This window comes from Furipterus horrens, unplaced genomic scaffold (genome assembly GCF_987537825.1).
Source record: "Furipterus horrens unplaced genomic scaffold, mFurHor1.1.pri manual_scaffold_3, whole genome shotgun sequence".
NCBI classification, from domain to species: Eukaryota; Metazoa; Chordata; class Mammalia; order Chiroptera; family Furipteridae; genus Furipterus; species Furipterus horrens.
This window is the reverse complement of record NW_028327173.1, coordinates 125,694,991-125,712,264: the sequence shown is the minus strand read 5'-3', so window position 1 is coordinate 125,712,264 and position 17,274 is coordinate 125,694,991. Positions and strand designations below refer to the sequence as shown.

Below are 17,274 nucleotides of genomic sequence, written 5' to 3'. Positions count from 1 at the left end.
CCCTTTATTTGTCCTTAGACTTAGTGATTTCACAAATCAATAACAACAAAACTTTTTTTCAGCAGAATATTTTTGTATAAAGTGTTTTATGTGTACTAGTTTGGAGTTCAGATTCAGGGAAAAGCAAAACATATAAAGAGATAAGAAAAGCTAAATTAGATCTTGGTGCAAAACCTGACAACATGGTGACTAAATAAACAGATTAATTATATCCCATTGTTTCACCAATAAATTCTTTATTCTTGTGATTGTTTGAATAATGTAATATAACCTATCTACAATTCTTCAAAGGACAGAAGCATTTTTTATGTTTCACTTCATTTTTGGAAATAAAGTTTTTACTACTAATGACATTAAAGGAAAAATGATTAAAGAGATGAATGAATAAAGAGATTATTGTATGGATAAAGATTATTATAAACAACAGTTATCAGAATTAGATAGGTTGTGATCACTCTCTAGCAATACTGCGGCCCCAAATTCAGTATATCAAATGGGAACCTTACCAAATAACCCAGTGCAGCTTGTGTAGATGATAATGAGCATGAGTGTGCAAAGGCAGAAATGTAGAAGAGAATGAAATGTGTTATAATGTGGTAACTGAGACTGTTAAATATTGGCCAAGTCTCTCCATTAAAAACAGAACACTGCAGATTTCTCACAACTACCCTGCTCTCCTAGTAGAAATAATAGTAATATAGTGCACCTTTATTCCCCGAATAGCTACCCCTTCAATGATGATTATGCTTCACTCAGGTCTGGTTGCTCCCTAAAATCTCTGTATATCTTAGCGATAGCCTTTAAACTCTGTATCTTAGTGATAGCCTTTAAAAAGTGATCCAAAGTATCATGACATTTAATCTTTTCAAATTATTCAATTTTCTTAGGAAAGGACAGTTTAAATTAGACTTCTTCATACCTGTAGATTGTCTCTTCCTGCCTCTTCTCTTGGATTCACTATCTTGGAGAGAAAGTTTTGAAGCAACATTTAGAGATCTTGACTGCTCACTTGACTTTGTGGCAATGACTCTGAAGTTAGGGAAGTTGGGACTATTTTCTGGAGTATTATTAGCACTTTTCTTGCCCCTGCGTTTTCTACAAGGACTAAGTAATTCCACAAATACACCTGTTTGCAATGGGCCATGACTCTGGCGAGTAGAACGACTAGCAATTCTTAAAGATCTCGTTTCTGTAGAAGGAACAGATTTTATTTTTCTTAGGCTTCTCCCAGCAGTTTTAGAAGAAACAGTTGTTTTTGGTGTACTCTGCTGACTCCTTGAAGTGTATCTTCTAGGATCTTGTTGGCCACGACTTGAAAACGAAGAGTTAAGTCTCCCTCTTGTTTTAATTGACAATCTAACTTGTGGTCTTCCTCGTTTTGGTGGGCTATAAATAGTTAGAAAACATCATTATTGTACAGAACAATAATGAATATACAATTACTTCTATTCCCCTCATTCTAGTATTCAGCCAATGAGTTCTACATATTATTTTTATATATTAATGAGATGTATCCTAGGTTCAATTATTTAAACTTAGACGTAGCAAATTTTTAATGGAAATCTTAAATGTGTTTTCATATACTTTTTTGTAATGCAAAGAGAATATTATTTTCTTAGTAATTCTAGGACATCGTCATGAAAATCAAATCCTAAATTGTGATAATCTATAATAAAATCTACAGGAGAACCAATATATAGACTTAATCATGTTGAAAAACTTAAAAAATGATGAAGTAATCTTAAAATGCAAATCTTTTCTCTCCTTATTAGCACTTTTCATTACCACCGATACTGAGGTAACTGAGTTTCCACCAATAGCTGCCATTAAAATAGGCCTTAAACCCTAGCCTTGGTTGGTTGGAGTATCATCCCATACACCAAAAGGCTGCAGGTTCAATCCCTGGTCAGGGTGCCTTTAGGGGGCAACTGATAGATGTTTCTCTCCCCCTGGCCCTTCTAAAATCAATAAACATATCCTTGAGTGAGGATGAAAAAAACCCCCAACAAGCTAAAATAGGCCTTAAATCTGTTGTTCCTGAATACCAAGCCAAGAATCTCTTTGCCATCTTCTTATTCTACTGGATAATACAAAGCTATATTCAAGCCCTGGCTGCTGTGGCTCAGTGGATTGAGCGTTGGCCTGCGAGCCAAGTGTCGCTGGTTTGATTCCCAGTCAGGGCACATTACTAGGTTGCATGTCAGGTCCCCAGTCAGGGGCGCGAGTGAGAGGCAACCACACAGTGATGTTTCTCTCCCTCTCTTTCTCCTTTCCCCTCTCTCTAAAAATAAAATAAATAAATAATTAATTAAAAAACCAACAAGTATATTCAGTCTTTTTGTTGTGTTTAAGTTGTAGACAAGGATGCAATAACCCTATTAAGCCCCCTGTTTATCCATCTCCCCATATACCTGGACTTCCAGTTTCCCTAACATATTTCTAAGAATTTTCTAAATTCTTTATCATTTTTATGCTTAACACAATACTGCCCTTATAAGCAATTTGTTTAAAACTAATGGGGTGGATCTTTCTACTTATCTTCCTTATCTGCCTTTTGTACTTTGTTAGTTCTAGGTTGCCCTTGCTTCACATTCACTTTCCTGATTTCACACAAATGGGGTTCAAATATTTAAAAAGGGGGAGGGTCTTAGGGACAAATAAGGGGAGACTGCCCCATTGCTGGCACAGTAGAAAAAACCAGGCCCTAAACCTACTGATTAGGCCTGAGTGACATAATTTGCTAAGTTGCAGAATAATTAGTTATGTGGTAGTGTAGAAGTTATTTCTGGGTGCTGATGTGGTAGGAGTATAAAAATACAACATGCTTCCTGGTATCTCTCTCTGTCTCTTACTCTCTGTAGACAGCCAAGATCACCAAAATCTGGGCATAGCTATGTCCTTGAAAAAGTAGGGAGGCATTGGGATGCTGCTTCCATCTTTATCTCATGAATATCCTCTGGATTGTTTATTTGCTGCTTTAGGCATAAAATTAAGTAAAATCAGCCTTATTGTGGGCCTGATTGGTATTCCTGTCCAAACTTGAACTCATACTTAATTTTATGATCTGGCTAAACTCACACAGCTACTATACTCCCTTGGGGAAAGTTCAAATGTTCATAATACATTTGTAACTTCAAGGTATTGAGCAAGGGTAACTTCAAGCTATTATATTACATACTAGTTTAAAAAAATGATGAACTTCAACCACCACATTTGTATTTGAGTAGTCAAGAGATTGCCTAGTTGACTCACGACTCTCATTTTATTGCATGTTAGGACTTACCTGACTTCTTCCTCTTCTTGAGAGTCATCTTCCTCTTCTTCTATCTCATACTCTTCCTCCTCACTTTGACCGTCTTCATCATCACCATCAACTTCATCATCCTCACTTTCCATACTGTCTTCCATCTCTTCATCACTTTCTAAGGATGGCCTCTGTCTAGAAGAGAGTCTCCTAGAACGTTGTTTTGGGCGACACTCTGGACAAAACCAATCTCCTTCAGGCACAGTCTGACAAAGCACATAAATGTTCATTAATCACCTGTCTTTCAAAATCTCAGTGTCTCAATTATAATCTGAGAATTAGAAAAAGAAAAAAATACCTTTAGCTTAGGTCGAACACAGTAGGTATGATGACCCCGATCACAGCCATCACAAAGGACCATGTTTTCAGCATCGCCCTTCTTTCGGCAGATCTTACAACGAGCGTTCAGTATAGATTTAGACCATATCACACTACGATCCAAGGTGGAGAGGTGAAGAAAGACTTGGGATAGACTAGAAGAAGAAAGAAGAGACTCTCTCCAACGGTCCAGGACTGTTTTATAAGAACGCCCACTGTCACTGGCATCTTAAATGAAAAGGAAAAGTGATTAAAGTTTCTAAGCAAACCCCAGACATCTCCTAGAACTCTTTTCTTGGTAGTTTAAACAGGATAAATTTTACAATTCTTCTCTTGTAACACTTAACAAAAAGACCATGTTTATATTAAAAACAAAAACCTTAGGTTAAAGAAAATATTTGCTGAGCCACATCTTGTTTATATTAAATCTGTACATCAAATACTTAAAAAAATAACTTAGGCAATGTGTTCTCAATCCAATCTTTGTAATAAATCTTGATCTAATTTAGAAAACTGGTTAAATGTGGTTACAAATCAGGTACTATTCATTTGAATCAAGGGTGTTACTTCCTCATTTTCAGATTAAAAACTGCTCTCAGTTAAATATCAATCATATATGAGGTTTTCTTTTTTTTTGAGGCTGATAAAAATGTTCTGAAAATAGTAGTGGATGGCTTTACAACTGTGAATATACTGAAAACCACTGAATTGCATACTTTATGAGAATTATATCTCAATATAGCTGTTATTGAAAAATATCAATTATGTATAAATGCCAACTATATTGTCTTCTATCTTTAAGAAAATATTATTTTTAAAGTGAAGTAAATAAAAAATGTTAATACCTCCCAAAATAAACTTTCAGCACCAATATTTATGTAGAAATATTTGAAACCTTCTGTCATTAACAAAATCATCCATTTGTATTCTGGGCAAAAAAAATTATAGTCATTTGACTGATGCCATCAATCTAGCCAGTCTATTCTTTTACAATGGCATGTGATTGCCATCTTTAATTAATCTTCAATATTGTTACCACCTTAGTTTTCCTAAGACATACTTGATTATAAAGAGCCTACCATGTCATGTCAAAATGCTGCAAGGTATATAAGAGTCCATCCATAGTTTGGTCCTATTATGCCATGTTTCCTATTGTTATCCTCAGATAAAACCTTCTGGGCAGTAGTATAATGGTTAAGAGAATGTGGGCTCCAGAGTCAGTCTGCCTAGAGGTGAGTACTAGCTCCTCTATGTGAGCTTGGACAAGTTCCTTTACATTGTTCCTCCTATGTGCAGCACTTTAGAAGATGAAACAAATTGATTCTATGGTCCCTACCTTTAAGATGTTTTAATATAGCTGAGAAGGTGGAAGATATACACATGAGTTCAAGTTATAAAGCAACAGACCTGCCAACACTAGTGGGTCTTGAGCTCCTGTTTGACTATGCAGCGGGGTAAAAGAGATAGGACCTGAAACCTAAGGCCCGCTCAATGTGGTGAGTGCCCTCTAAAAAGCTAGGACTCCATAAAGCTATACTTATAACGTGGAAAGGGTAGTACGAAGAAAGAAACAGCACAGAAATTTGTTCATTTGGATCTTGATGTTGGATAGAAAGGGGAAATAAAGACACCCTAAGAATACGTAACTATAAGCAGAACCTTGAACAGGTTTAAAACCTGAAAAACCACAAGCTAAGATTTTTACAGCAAGTGGTCCAGGGATGCTATTAATCTCAGGTGAATGGTAGGAACAAGAACAAATCTTTGCAAATTCTCTCTGAAGAGATATCCATTAAGTTCTGAGAAATGAGAGTTAATAGTCAAAACCCATAAGTGCCCATCTGTAGATGAGTGGATCAAAAAACTGGTACATTTACACAATGGAATACTATGCAACAGAGAGAAAGAAGGAACTCCTACCATTTGCAACAACATGGATGGAACTAGAGAGAATTATGCTTAGTGAAATAAGCCAGGCAATGAAAGACAAATACCGTATGCTATCACCCAATACAGGAGACTAATGAACAACACAAAGAAACGAGCAAAATTGAACCAGAGGCAAGGAGACAAGGAGCGGACTAACAGTTATCAGGGGGGTAAATAAGGAAAGGATTTAGTATAGAAACTAGTATAAATAATCCATGGGTGGGGACTGACTGGGAGAAGGGGTGGGCTGGGTGGAGGGGGAGCAATGGGGGAAAAAGTGGGACAACTGTAAAAGAAAAACAATAAATAAATCAAAACTAAAAAAAAGAAAAGAAAAACTCAAACTGGGTTTTGATTAAAACAACAACAACAAAGCACTATAAGCAACAGCCAGCAGAATCTGACCCATAAAGACTGGCGATATTAGAATTACACACAGATTACAAAATAACTGTTTAATATGTTTTAAGAAATGAACATTTGAGCCCTGGCCAGCAGGGCTCAGTGGATTGAGTGCTGGCCTGCAATTTGAAAGGTGGCTGGTTTGATTCCAATCAGGGTACATGCCTGGGCTGCAGGCCAGGTCCCTCTACCCTCTGCCGCTGGGGGTGCGCAAGAGGCAACCAATTGATGAAAGAAATAAACATTTGAAAATACGGGTAAATAAGCAGTTGGAAAGCATCAGAACTTCTAATAAGTTCTGATGAGATTAATCATTCCATGGGAGAGACAAAAATTGTATGGTTCAAATGGCTCCTCAGACAAAAGCTAAAGAGAAATATTAGCAAAGTGGGAAATGCATGCAATTCAGTCCATTTGACTTATTTCAACCGTCCCATGTTGTGCTATCTAGTTATCTTGGTTTTTGATATAAGGCTTCAGGAAAAGTTCTGGCCTGAGTGGGACCTCCAAGGAAGAAGACAATAAGAACTTCTAGTCCAAAGATCTTGAAGAAATCTTTCTGGATAAGTCAGAGGGCATTCTTACTGGTAATGGCAAGAAATAAGGTTGCAGAGGCCAATGTGAAAGAGTGGAGGAAAAAGACAAATTATGAAGGTCTTTTGGAACTTTGAAAATCAGTTTAAATGGTTTTTAACTGAAACACTATGGGTTTTGATCAAAAGAGGTGCTTTAAGAAAATTAAACCAGTGGTAGGTAGCTGAAGGTCTAATTTTTCTTCTACCTATTCCTACCCACTTAAAAATACTTTAAATATAAAATAAATATAAATGGATGTCTATCTTTTTCTGTTTTCATATAGTATTTAAATAAGGATAAAAACTATATAATTGATTCGATTTTCCTGTTGCTTTTTATTTTTTAAATCTTAAATTTTGCTTCTTTTTCAGGTTATACAATACTCACAGGCAGAAATATCCTGTTTCTCTTTTATCTTCCATTATGCTACACAGATAAATTCCTCAAGAAGTTACTAAATGAAAGGATTTTACTAACACAAAATATTGGTAGAGTCATATGATCAAATATTACTCTGGGAGATTTCATACTGTTAACTGCCAATGCACAGTAACCCATGTGACTATCCCACGTAGGCTTCTCGAGGAGATCAAACAACAAAAACTCCTAACCTGCAAATCTCCCTATGCTAGTAAAAGAAAAAAATTCCATGAATAAATACTACATGCAAAATAAGTGAACATGCATTCCATAGCTCTTCAATCTTTTCACTAATATCTAAGTATACTAAAATTCACCATTGTTAACTTTTTCTGTACAGACTTAAAGAGCTTGATTAGCTGAAGTGTAAAATGTAGAAAGGAAAGTTCTTTAAAAAGACAAAATTCTTTAAAAATTAAAAATCTCTTATACTAGATTAATCTTCCCTTCTCTTTTTCTTTCCTTATTTATTCTCTCTCTCTTTTGATCTTTATAAATTTGTGTTACCTTTCAAGTTGATAAAGTTAGTTTGAGGTATTTCATAGCTTAAGGGTTTAACCATAAGCATGATTTTATAAATAACAAAATTATTAACCTCAACAGTCTTCACAAATTGTATCTAAAATAATTGGAATATAATTTTCTTCCCAAGTTAAAAAAAAAAAAAAGTGCCTAGTTTTACCAATGTGATTAATCCCTAGATTAAAAAGTACATATTAGGGAAAGTAGAACGTAAGTAGAATTTTTGTTTCTTATTTCCTTCCTCAAGAAACTGAAATAATCTCTGAAACTAAAGAGGGAAAATTGCTACTATAATTAACTTGCTATGTTGAAAAATGATCAAGAATGGAGAAATATTCTACTCAAAACATTTATAAAGTAGCATTCCCCCTTTTTTACCCCAGATTTATGGTATTCTTGACTACCTTGTTCCAAATATTCAGACTCTCTTAAAACACCAGTGGTATCTCTATCTCCTGCTATCCCATTCAAGAAAGACCCCTCAAAGACTTACACATAAAATAAAGAATTACAGACATCATTTTTACTATTAACTTTTTATGGGGCAGCAATGGTAACATCCACATTATAAATGATCAACATCTAACTCTGACCAACGTACACCACCAAAGTAAGTAAGGTAAGTTGACCTTTCCTTACTTTATCTAAAATTCCACATTAAAATTGTTTTTATAAATCTTTCAGGATGAAAGGAATGTTCTAACACTGCTGTATACAAACCAGCATAAGAACACTATAGCTCTCATACAACTACTAGATGTAAGTTGCAACATCTCCCAATGTTAATTTTTTTCCTTTGTCTAAATAGTTAAGATGTACTGATAAAAACACAGACACACTAATCAAATGTGGTTTTTTTCCTCTTAAACTTATGAACCACTTTAACTGAAGGCAATTTCAGAAGTATACAAATCAGAATTGTTTCATCCCTTACCCCTTTTGGAATCATAAGATTAATGAGTAGACTTCTGGTCAAGATGGAGGCATAGGTAAACACACCTGGCCTCCTTGCACAACTATAGCAAAAAAATACAACTAGACTACAAAACAAGTATCACCCAGAATTGTCAGAAAATTGAGCTGTGTGGAAGTCCAACCAAAGATTCAAAGAAACCACGTTCAACCAGACGGGTAGGAGGGGCAGAGACGCAGGGAGAAGCACGGAGAAGTGGAGAGGTGTGGAGATGCAGAATGGATGGTCTCACATCCACATAAGGTGGATAAAAATTGGGAAGGATACCTCAGGAGTGAGGGATCCCAGCCCCAGACCAAACCACCCAGACCAGGATCCCAGCACCAGAGAGATAAGTCCCCATAACTTCTGGCTGTAAAAACTAGTAAGGTTGCGGGTGGCAGAAGAAACTGAACGATTCTCAAGAGGCTCCTCTTAAAGGGCCTGCAACAGACTTAGGACTCACACAGACCTACCCCTCTGGAATTTAGCACCAGGGCAACAGCTGGAAGGGCACCAGTGGCATACGGGGAGAAAGTGAAGTGACTAGCAACAGGGCGTACTGGGAGACATCCTCCTAGGCAAAACTTCAGAGACCAGGCAGCAGCATTGTCCCTCTCTGAGCCCTTTCCTCAAAGAGGTGCACAGAGCACTGACATGGGTTCCCCCGCCCTAGCGATTACGTAAGACTCCACCCCATGCAACTTATAGGTGCACTTTTTTACAATAGGCCTTGCTACTAAGACAGGGAGTCAAAACAGCTCTACCTAATGCACAGAAACATACACAGGGAGGCTGCCAAAATGAGGAGAAATGAGGAGACAAAGAAATATGGCTCAAGTGAAAGAACAGAACAGAACTTCAGAAAAGAACTAAATGAAATGGAGATAAGCAACCTATCAGATGCACAGTTCAAAACACTGGTTATCAGGATGCTCTAGGAACTCACTGGGTACTTCAGCAGCATAAAAGACCTAGACAGAAATGAAGGTTGTATTAAATGAAATAAAGAAAAATCTAAAGGGAACCAACAGTGGAGGGGATGAAGATGAGAATCCAGACAATGATTTGGAACACAAGGAAGAAATAAGCATTCAATTAGAACAGCAGGAAGAAATATGAAAAAAAATGAGGATAGGCTAAGGAACCTCTGGGGCAAATTTAAATGTACCAACATTCAATTCATAGGGGTGCCAGAAGGAGAAGAGGAAGAACAAGAAATTGAAAACTTTTTAAAAGAAATAATGAAAGAAAACTTTCCTAATTTGGTGAAGGAAATAAACATGCAAGTCCAGGAAGGATAGAAGGTCCCAAATAAGATGGACCCAAGGAGGATCACACCAAGACATATCATAATTAAAATGCCAAAGGTTAGAAGATAAAGAGAATGTTAAAAGCAGCAAGAGAAAAGCAGAGTTACCTAACAAAGGAGTTTTCATAAGGCTGTCAGCTGATTTCTCAAAAGAAACTTTGCAGGCTAGAAGGGACTGGCAGGAAGTATTCAAAGTGATGAAAAGCAAGGACCTACAACCTAGATTACTCTATCCAGCAAAGCTATCATTTAGAATGCAAGGGTAGATAAGGTGCTTCCCAGACAAGGTAAAGCTAAAGGAGTTCATCACCACCAAGCCATTATTGTATGAAACTCTAAAGGGAATTATGTAAGAAAAAGAAGATCAAAACTATGAACATGAAGGAGGGTTATCAGACAAGAAGAGGAAGGAGGAGAAATAGGCAGGGATCAAGCAGCACAACTTGGTAGGTACAAAATAGACAGGGATATAGGAAATGGAGTAGCCAAAGAATGTATATGCACGACCCATGGACATGAACTAAGGGAGCGATTGCTAGAGGGAATGGGGATGCTGGGTGGAAGGGGGCAAAAGGGGAAAAATTGGGACAAGTGTAATATAATAGCATAATCAATAAAATATATTTTAAAAAGATTAGTAGCAATATCTTAAATTTATAAGAGCTACATAATTTACAACTAACTTTTAATTGAAATTTTAATTGAAGTAATTGCAGCTTCAACATGTGTTATAAGAAATAAAACAGAGCAACCCCTTATCATGTAGATTGATTTAGACAGAAAATATTGAGAAATGTTGAAGACTGGGAAGTGAGAGTGATATAGTAAATACAAACTGTGGTATCTTTGAGATGTGATCATATGTATTTTATTTCTAACAAATGCTACTTTCATGTGAAAAGTGAGTTATTAAGCTCATCATGCAATGATCAATTTATAAAATATATGAATAGGGTTATTAGAAGAATGAGATATCAGCCAGAAGCTCTTCAACTTAAAAGACACTTTACAAAGATATTCACAATCTAAAATTGCTCTGATAGCACCACCTATTTATAAAACTTTGTTCTTACTACTTAACAGGTAATATTCAAATAATTTCAAAGGATTTTAGTCTATTCAAGTTGCTCTTTCAATACGAAACCAGAAAGATATGGTTTTAAAAAACTGTTTCTTCCAGTACCGTATTATTGAGATATAAGATATAAACTATCTTGAGATGATAAGTTGTAAATCAATTCAACATTTCAGAGAGACCACAGGGAAATAGAGGGTTACTTGAAATATTATTTGGAATTTGAAACACCTATTTTTCTAAAGACATAATGATTTCATAAATTGCTGAAACATGACCCACGTAGCATTATTTCTATCATCCTAACCATAAGTTATAGAACATTTCCTCATCTGTGTCCCCTTTAACACTCGGTATTCCTGATGTAGCACTTCTTATACAGTGTTCAGATTAGTGACCTCCATTATTAAACCATGCCCTTAATGGTGGAAATTTAAGTAGCTTCTTTGAGGCTCTGTTTTAAATAATAACAAAAATATTTATGTACAATCTTTGATTATTCAGGGTCTGGCTAGCCACAGGTTTTGGTTTCTTTCTTGTGATGAAGGTTTCACAAAAGAAGAGATTGATATAGTTAAAAAGACATTTATTAAAATGAATGATTATCTAGAATTTAAAAAAATATTTAAGTATTATTTTAAAAATAAATCTCATTTGAAAGAATTCATATAAAAATGAAAGCATAATCTTTTTTATTTTATTTTTTTAGTTTATTGACTTAAGAGAGACAGAGAGGGAGAGACAGAGAGACAGAGAGAAAGGGAGATCTGTTGTTCCACTTTTTTTTTCTATAGATTTTATATATTTATTTTTAGAGGGGGGTGAGGGAGGGGGAGAAGCATCAATGTATGGTTGCTTGTGAACCCCCCAACTGGGGACCTGGCTTACAACACAGGCATGTGCCCTGACTGGGAATTGGACTGGTGACCCTTTGGTTCACAGGTTGGCGTTCAATCCACTGAGCCACACCAGTCAGGTCTGTTCCTTATTGATGCATTCACTGGTTGATTCTTGTATGGGTCTGGACTGGGGATCGAACCTGCAACCTTGGCTATTTTGGACGACACTCTAACCAACTGGGCTACCTGGCCAAGGCGAAAATATAATCTTAAAATTTTCAGTTCAGTCTATCAATTTTATTATGCCAGCCAGTAAAGTTCTATTAATTAAAGGAAAAATTTCAAAAACATTTAAAATATAATATTTTGAATTAAAAATAGATACTTACCAAGTGGAGCTTTGAGAAAACGCCGCTCAATGCCCTGCTCTATTTGAAAAAGTGCCATTGCCAGATAATGAACCACGTTGCTCACTGATTGTGGTGTACTTGTGTTAGTTGAGACAGTACTTGGAGTTTCTGTTTTTATGCCCAAAAGTCTATGATTAAAACAATGAAGAGTTTATGGTACTTAAAAGTATCTGTCTATAGATATATAGGTTCTGATTAGTTCTTCAGATCTATTTAAGTATATCACAATTTACTAAATTTTCCTACAGAAAGGAAAAATGGATAGCATAATAAAACCTTAAGTTCGAAGACCTTTAAATTTTATTTATTTTAAAAAAGATTTTATTTATTTATTTTTAAGGAGAGGGGAAGGGAAGAAGAGAGAAAGGGAGAGAAATATCAATACGTGAGAGAAACATCAGTTTGATCAGTTGCCTCTCACATGTGCCCCAACCAGGGAGCCAACCCACAACCCAGGCATATGCCCTGACCGGGAATTAAACTAGTGACCCTTCACTTCGCAGGACAATACCCAACCAACTAAGCCACACTGGCCAGGGCTCAAAGACGTTTTTAAAATTGAGAAATTATCATGATCTTACATTGTCTCTTGGTGGAGGTTTAAGCAAAATAATCATTTCAGTGGTTATAAATATTAAAGTCATCACAGTAAGGTTTTAAAAGAATTTTTTTGAACAAAAAAAACTTACATTAGAAAAAACTTAGAGTGGCAAGGAACAGTGCTGGTTACTTTAAAAAATGCTTTTTGTACCTGTCTTTTACTATGATCTTTGCTTGCTCATCAATTTCCATTTCTTCTTCATTTTCATTCACAGTTTTAATTATCCCGTTTTCCTTGTTTTCTTCACTTAACAGCTCATACCTTCCATTTTCCAAAGCTGATCTCCAGATATGTCGATCTGTAACCTGTAACAAAACCCAAATTACTAACCCTGAAAACTGACACATGTTGTTCCTAAGGAGTATGAGGTTCAATGTACATATGAAAAATTCATGAATATTTTAGAACAGATTGTGAATCAAAAAAGGAATCTAAAAATAAGATTACTAAGTGGTCAAAATGGAATTCATATCATTCATAGATGGAAGCTTTACACCTCTCTATATAGGGAAATTATAAACAATTCTAAGATTGGTTATCTGGTAGCAGTAAAAGTGATAGATGATAGTAAAGCAATGAATAGAACACACATATCAAGCATGAATTACTTACAGATTTTAAAAAGGTAACAAAGAAACCAATAAACAAACCAGACTCAGCAGAGCAGGCCGGAGCTGGTCAAGGAAGAAGAAAATATACTTACACATTTCAACATCTTGGATGAAAATACCATAAAACAGATATTTAAAAAAATACTAAAAATTAATATTAAAAAGGTCAGTTATGTTCACTAAATTCTGTTTAAGAAAGCAGTTAGTCATACAGCACATTTAAGGATTTTATATCCATACATACCTTTTGATACAGGGGAATAATAAACTTTGTTTTTATAAAAAATATATCATTCACTAATATTTATTCAAAACACATATGGGTTGCCTATACCAAAGAAATTAACAAGTATGACCAAAATTCTGGTACAGTAATTAGATAAACTAAAAATGGGAATAGGTACAAACCTTTATTGCTCCTAACGTTCCTTGGTAGATTCTATCTTCAATATCCAAAAGAAAATCTCTCAGCCTCAATTCAAGCTGCCTCTCTGCAGACATCTGAGATGGATCATTTGCACTGAAGGCTCTTCCCCGAGTATACACAGGTTTGCTATCAGTCTGAGGTTTGTCTGAAATAGTTATCCAGTACCTTTATTATGATTTCCTTATTAAAAAAAATACAGTCTATCCCATGTGACTGTTATGATCATAAGGTAATTGATATAAAAACCTTTAGTAAATCCTCAAGTGAAATAAAAAAAAGGGATGGGGAGAAAATGTTTGCACATCATCATGTATTTGAAAAGGGACTTATGTCTAGAATATAAAAACTCTTGACAATAAAAAGACAAATAATCCCATAAAAAATGGGCAAATGATCCGAATAGACTTTTCTTTAAGGAAGATATACAAATGACCAATAAGACCATGATAAAATGGTCTACACATCAGGCGTCCCCAACCCCCAGGCTGTGGACCAGTACCGGTCCATGGCCTGTTAGGAACTAGGCTGCAGAGCAGGAGCGGCGAGTGGGCAAGCAAAGCTTCCCTCACACTACGGCCCGAGCTCTACCTCTTGTCTTGCTCTCCACCTCTGCCCTGGTACGTGGAAAAACTGTCTCCCACTAAACTGGTCTCTGGTGCCAAAGAGGTTGGGGACCGCTGGTCTACATTATTACTCATTCAGGAAATGAGCATTGAAAACAAAATGAAATACCACTTCACACATCTAGGATGGCTAGAATCAAAATGTCAGATAATAACAAGTGTTCACAAGGACGTGGAGAAATCGTAACTCTCAGACACTGTTGGCAGAAGTATAAAATGGTGTAGCCACTTTGGGAAACAGTCTGGCAGTTCCTCAAATGATTAAACAGAATTACCATATGGCCCAGTAATTTCACTTATAGGTATATACCCAAGAGAAATGAAAACATATTGACATAAAAACTTGTATGCAAGTATTTACAGTGGCATTATTCAAATTAGCCAAAAGGTAGAAACAATAGAAATATCCATCAACTAACTATGGATAAATAAAATATGGTATACAATGGAATACTATTTGGCCATAAAAAGGAAAGAAGTACTGATACACGCTACAAATTAGATGAATCTTGAAAACATTACACTAAGTGAAAGAAGTCAGTCACAAAAGACCATATGTTATATATACCATTCATATAAAATGTTCAGACAGGGATACTTACAGAAACAGAAAATAGATATGCAGTTGCTTAGGTCTATCGGGGTGGTAGTTAAAGGATATGGTATTTCTTTATGCACATATTGGTATATATACTAAAAAAAACCCCTACTGAATTGTATACTTTTAATGGGTGAATTGTATGGTGTGTGAATTAAATCTAAAAAACCCATTAAAAAAAGAATTGTGAGCTATAGTTTTTAATCCTGAAGAGAACTAAAGCAGTGATGGTAATATGCCCTCAAATTTAAGAGTTCTCTACCTAGAGAATCTCACTTACCAATATAAAAACTTATATCTAAAAATACCTTACGGCTTTTTCTTATCTGTAATCAATGGACCAGCCATCGAATGGGAAATGTTGCTACCTGATCTGCCCTTGCATCCAGTCTCCAAAATGATCATTAATGGAACCTGCCCCTGGACCCACAGCCAAAACCCTTACTGAGTGACCTCACCCAGCACTGATCTCTAAAACTGATGGTAACTTTGGTGCTTTGGGCATTCAGTACCTGCGGATAAAGGAATGAGATCAGGAAGACTATGTATCTTCTCACATTGTTAGATGTATTCCTCATAGTACGAATGGAACTCAGTAGAATCGAAGAGAAACTTGCTTCCCTAATTGACAAATTTTCTCTAACTCTTAAACTGAGAGCATCATCAAAATGAAAGATATGGTGTTTTAATATAAGTAATAGTTTTAAAAATGTTTAAGCCCGAACCAGAGTTTATGGGGAGAGAAAAATAAAGTCAGTAATTTCCACTGAAAATTTACCTGAAAAATGAAATTTCTTTTCAGAAAAACAGGCTAGCTGTGCACATATTCTGCTTTTCTCTTGTAACAAAGTTTCTTTTAAGGCACTTTCTCTATGTCCTCTAGAATTAAGAGCTTCGATAAGCTGATCTAGCTGTTCACAAGAACTGTAGAAGCACCACCGGTTTGGCTTATGCACGGGTTTTGACAACTGCACAGAATCATCATATGGACCTTGGTCAATGTTGGAGGTAGATTCAGACATCAAAGACTCTCCAGTTTTAGTGGATACCTGAGCATTTTGAGACTGTACATTATTCGGAAATGATGAAGGTCTAGGCAACAGCATGTCTTCAGTGAGACCAGAATAATCCTCTTCAATAAACAATCCAGGAATAGAAGGGAAAATCCAGTATCGTCTATACATGCGGTCACGTCCCAAGGGAAAGATATTGGTGCATGCTATGGCACTTTGGATTTTTTCTAAGAGCTCATTCTCTCTTCGCTGGTGTTCCTGTTTTAAAGCTTCTTCCTCATCAGCAGTAGGAGGCACTCTTGTTAAATAGTTGATCTCTCCTTGTCTTGTAAATTCTTTAAATCCATTTCTTCCTCCTTTCCCTATAGACGAAACAACATTTGATTGCCATCATATTTTAAATTTTCGTTAGAAAGATATGACATAAGACTACCCCCAGTTACTATGTGTTATGGACTGAAATATATGCCCCCAAATTCATAGGTTGAAATCCTAAACTCCAATATAATTGTATCTGGAGACAGGTCCTTTAAAGAGGGAATTAAAGTTAAATGAGGTCCTAAGGGTAGAGGAAGAGAGACCAGAGCATTCTCTCTCTCTCTCTCTCCTCCCAATGTGGGTATAGAAGAAAGGTTGTTTGAGGACACAGTGAGAAAGTGCTATACTGTAAGCTGAGGAGAGAAGCCTCACCAGAAATCAACCCTGCTGGCACCTTGATCTTGGACTTCCAGCCTCCAGAACTGTGAGAAAATATATTTCTGTTGTTTAGGCCAACTAATCTGTGGTATTTTGTTATGGCAGCACTAACAGACTAATACACTATGTTAATAAGAAATTGGTACACTTAAATATAAAGGGACACACAAAAATCTGTGATTTCTCTGCAGGACAGTGGCAGTCTGTTATTCTACAGCATATATCCAGTCATTCCTCTAAGTCAGGAGTCAGCAAACTACTTTTAAAAGGGGATAGCCAGTAAATATTTTAAGCATTATAGGTCATGTGGTCTCTGTCATAGCTACTCAACTCTGCCGCTATAGTGTGAAAGCAGCCATAGACAATGTGGAAATACATGAGCATGGCTGTGTTCAATAAAATTTATGATCACTGAAATCTGAATTTTGTATCATTTTCACATGTCAAAAATGTTCTTAAAAAAGTTGTTTCAACTATTTAAAAATTTCAGAAATCATTTTTAGCTTATGGGTTATATAAAAAAGGGGGCAGGGAAGATTTGGCCAAGGGGCTTAGTTTACCAACCGCTGCTTTCAAGTAAGAGAACCTCTAACTTTTAGTTGGGTACCTAGCAATCCAAAAGAAGAACATTTCCCAGACCTTTCCC

The 17,274-nt window shown here is 36.0% G+C and overlaps 1 protein-coding gene across 3 annotated transcripts in view; it reads right to left on the bottom strand.

Annotated features, from left to right (window-relative positions):
• LOC150015889 (cofilin-2) overlaps positions 1-17,274 on the bottom strand; it is a 103,770-nt gene that overhangs the window by 22,237 nt on the left and 64,259 nt on the right. For all 3 annotated transcript variants that reach the window (XM_090270147.1, XM_090270145.1, XM_090270146.1), the window contains 7 exons: positions 15,698-16,294; positions 13,680-13,843; positions 12,811-12,965; positions 12,039-12,187; positions 3,603-3,850; positions 3,284-3,510; positions 920-1,386 (listed from right to left, as the gene is read on the bottom strand). In XM_090270147.1, coding sequence (XP_090126273.1) covers positions 920-1,386; positions 3,284-3,510; positions 3,603-3,850; positions 12,039-12,187; positions 12,811-12,965; positions 13,680-13,843; positions 15,698-16,294 — 2,007 coding nt within the window. The remainder of the gene's footprint in view (positions 1-919; positions 1,387-3,283; positions 3,511-3,602; positions 3,851-12,038; positions 12,188-12,810; positions 12,966-13,679; positions 13,844-15,697; positions 16,295-17,274) is intronic.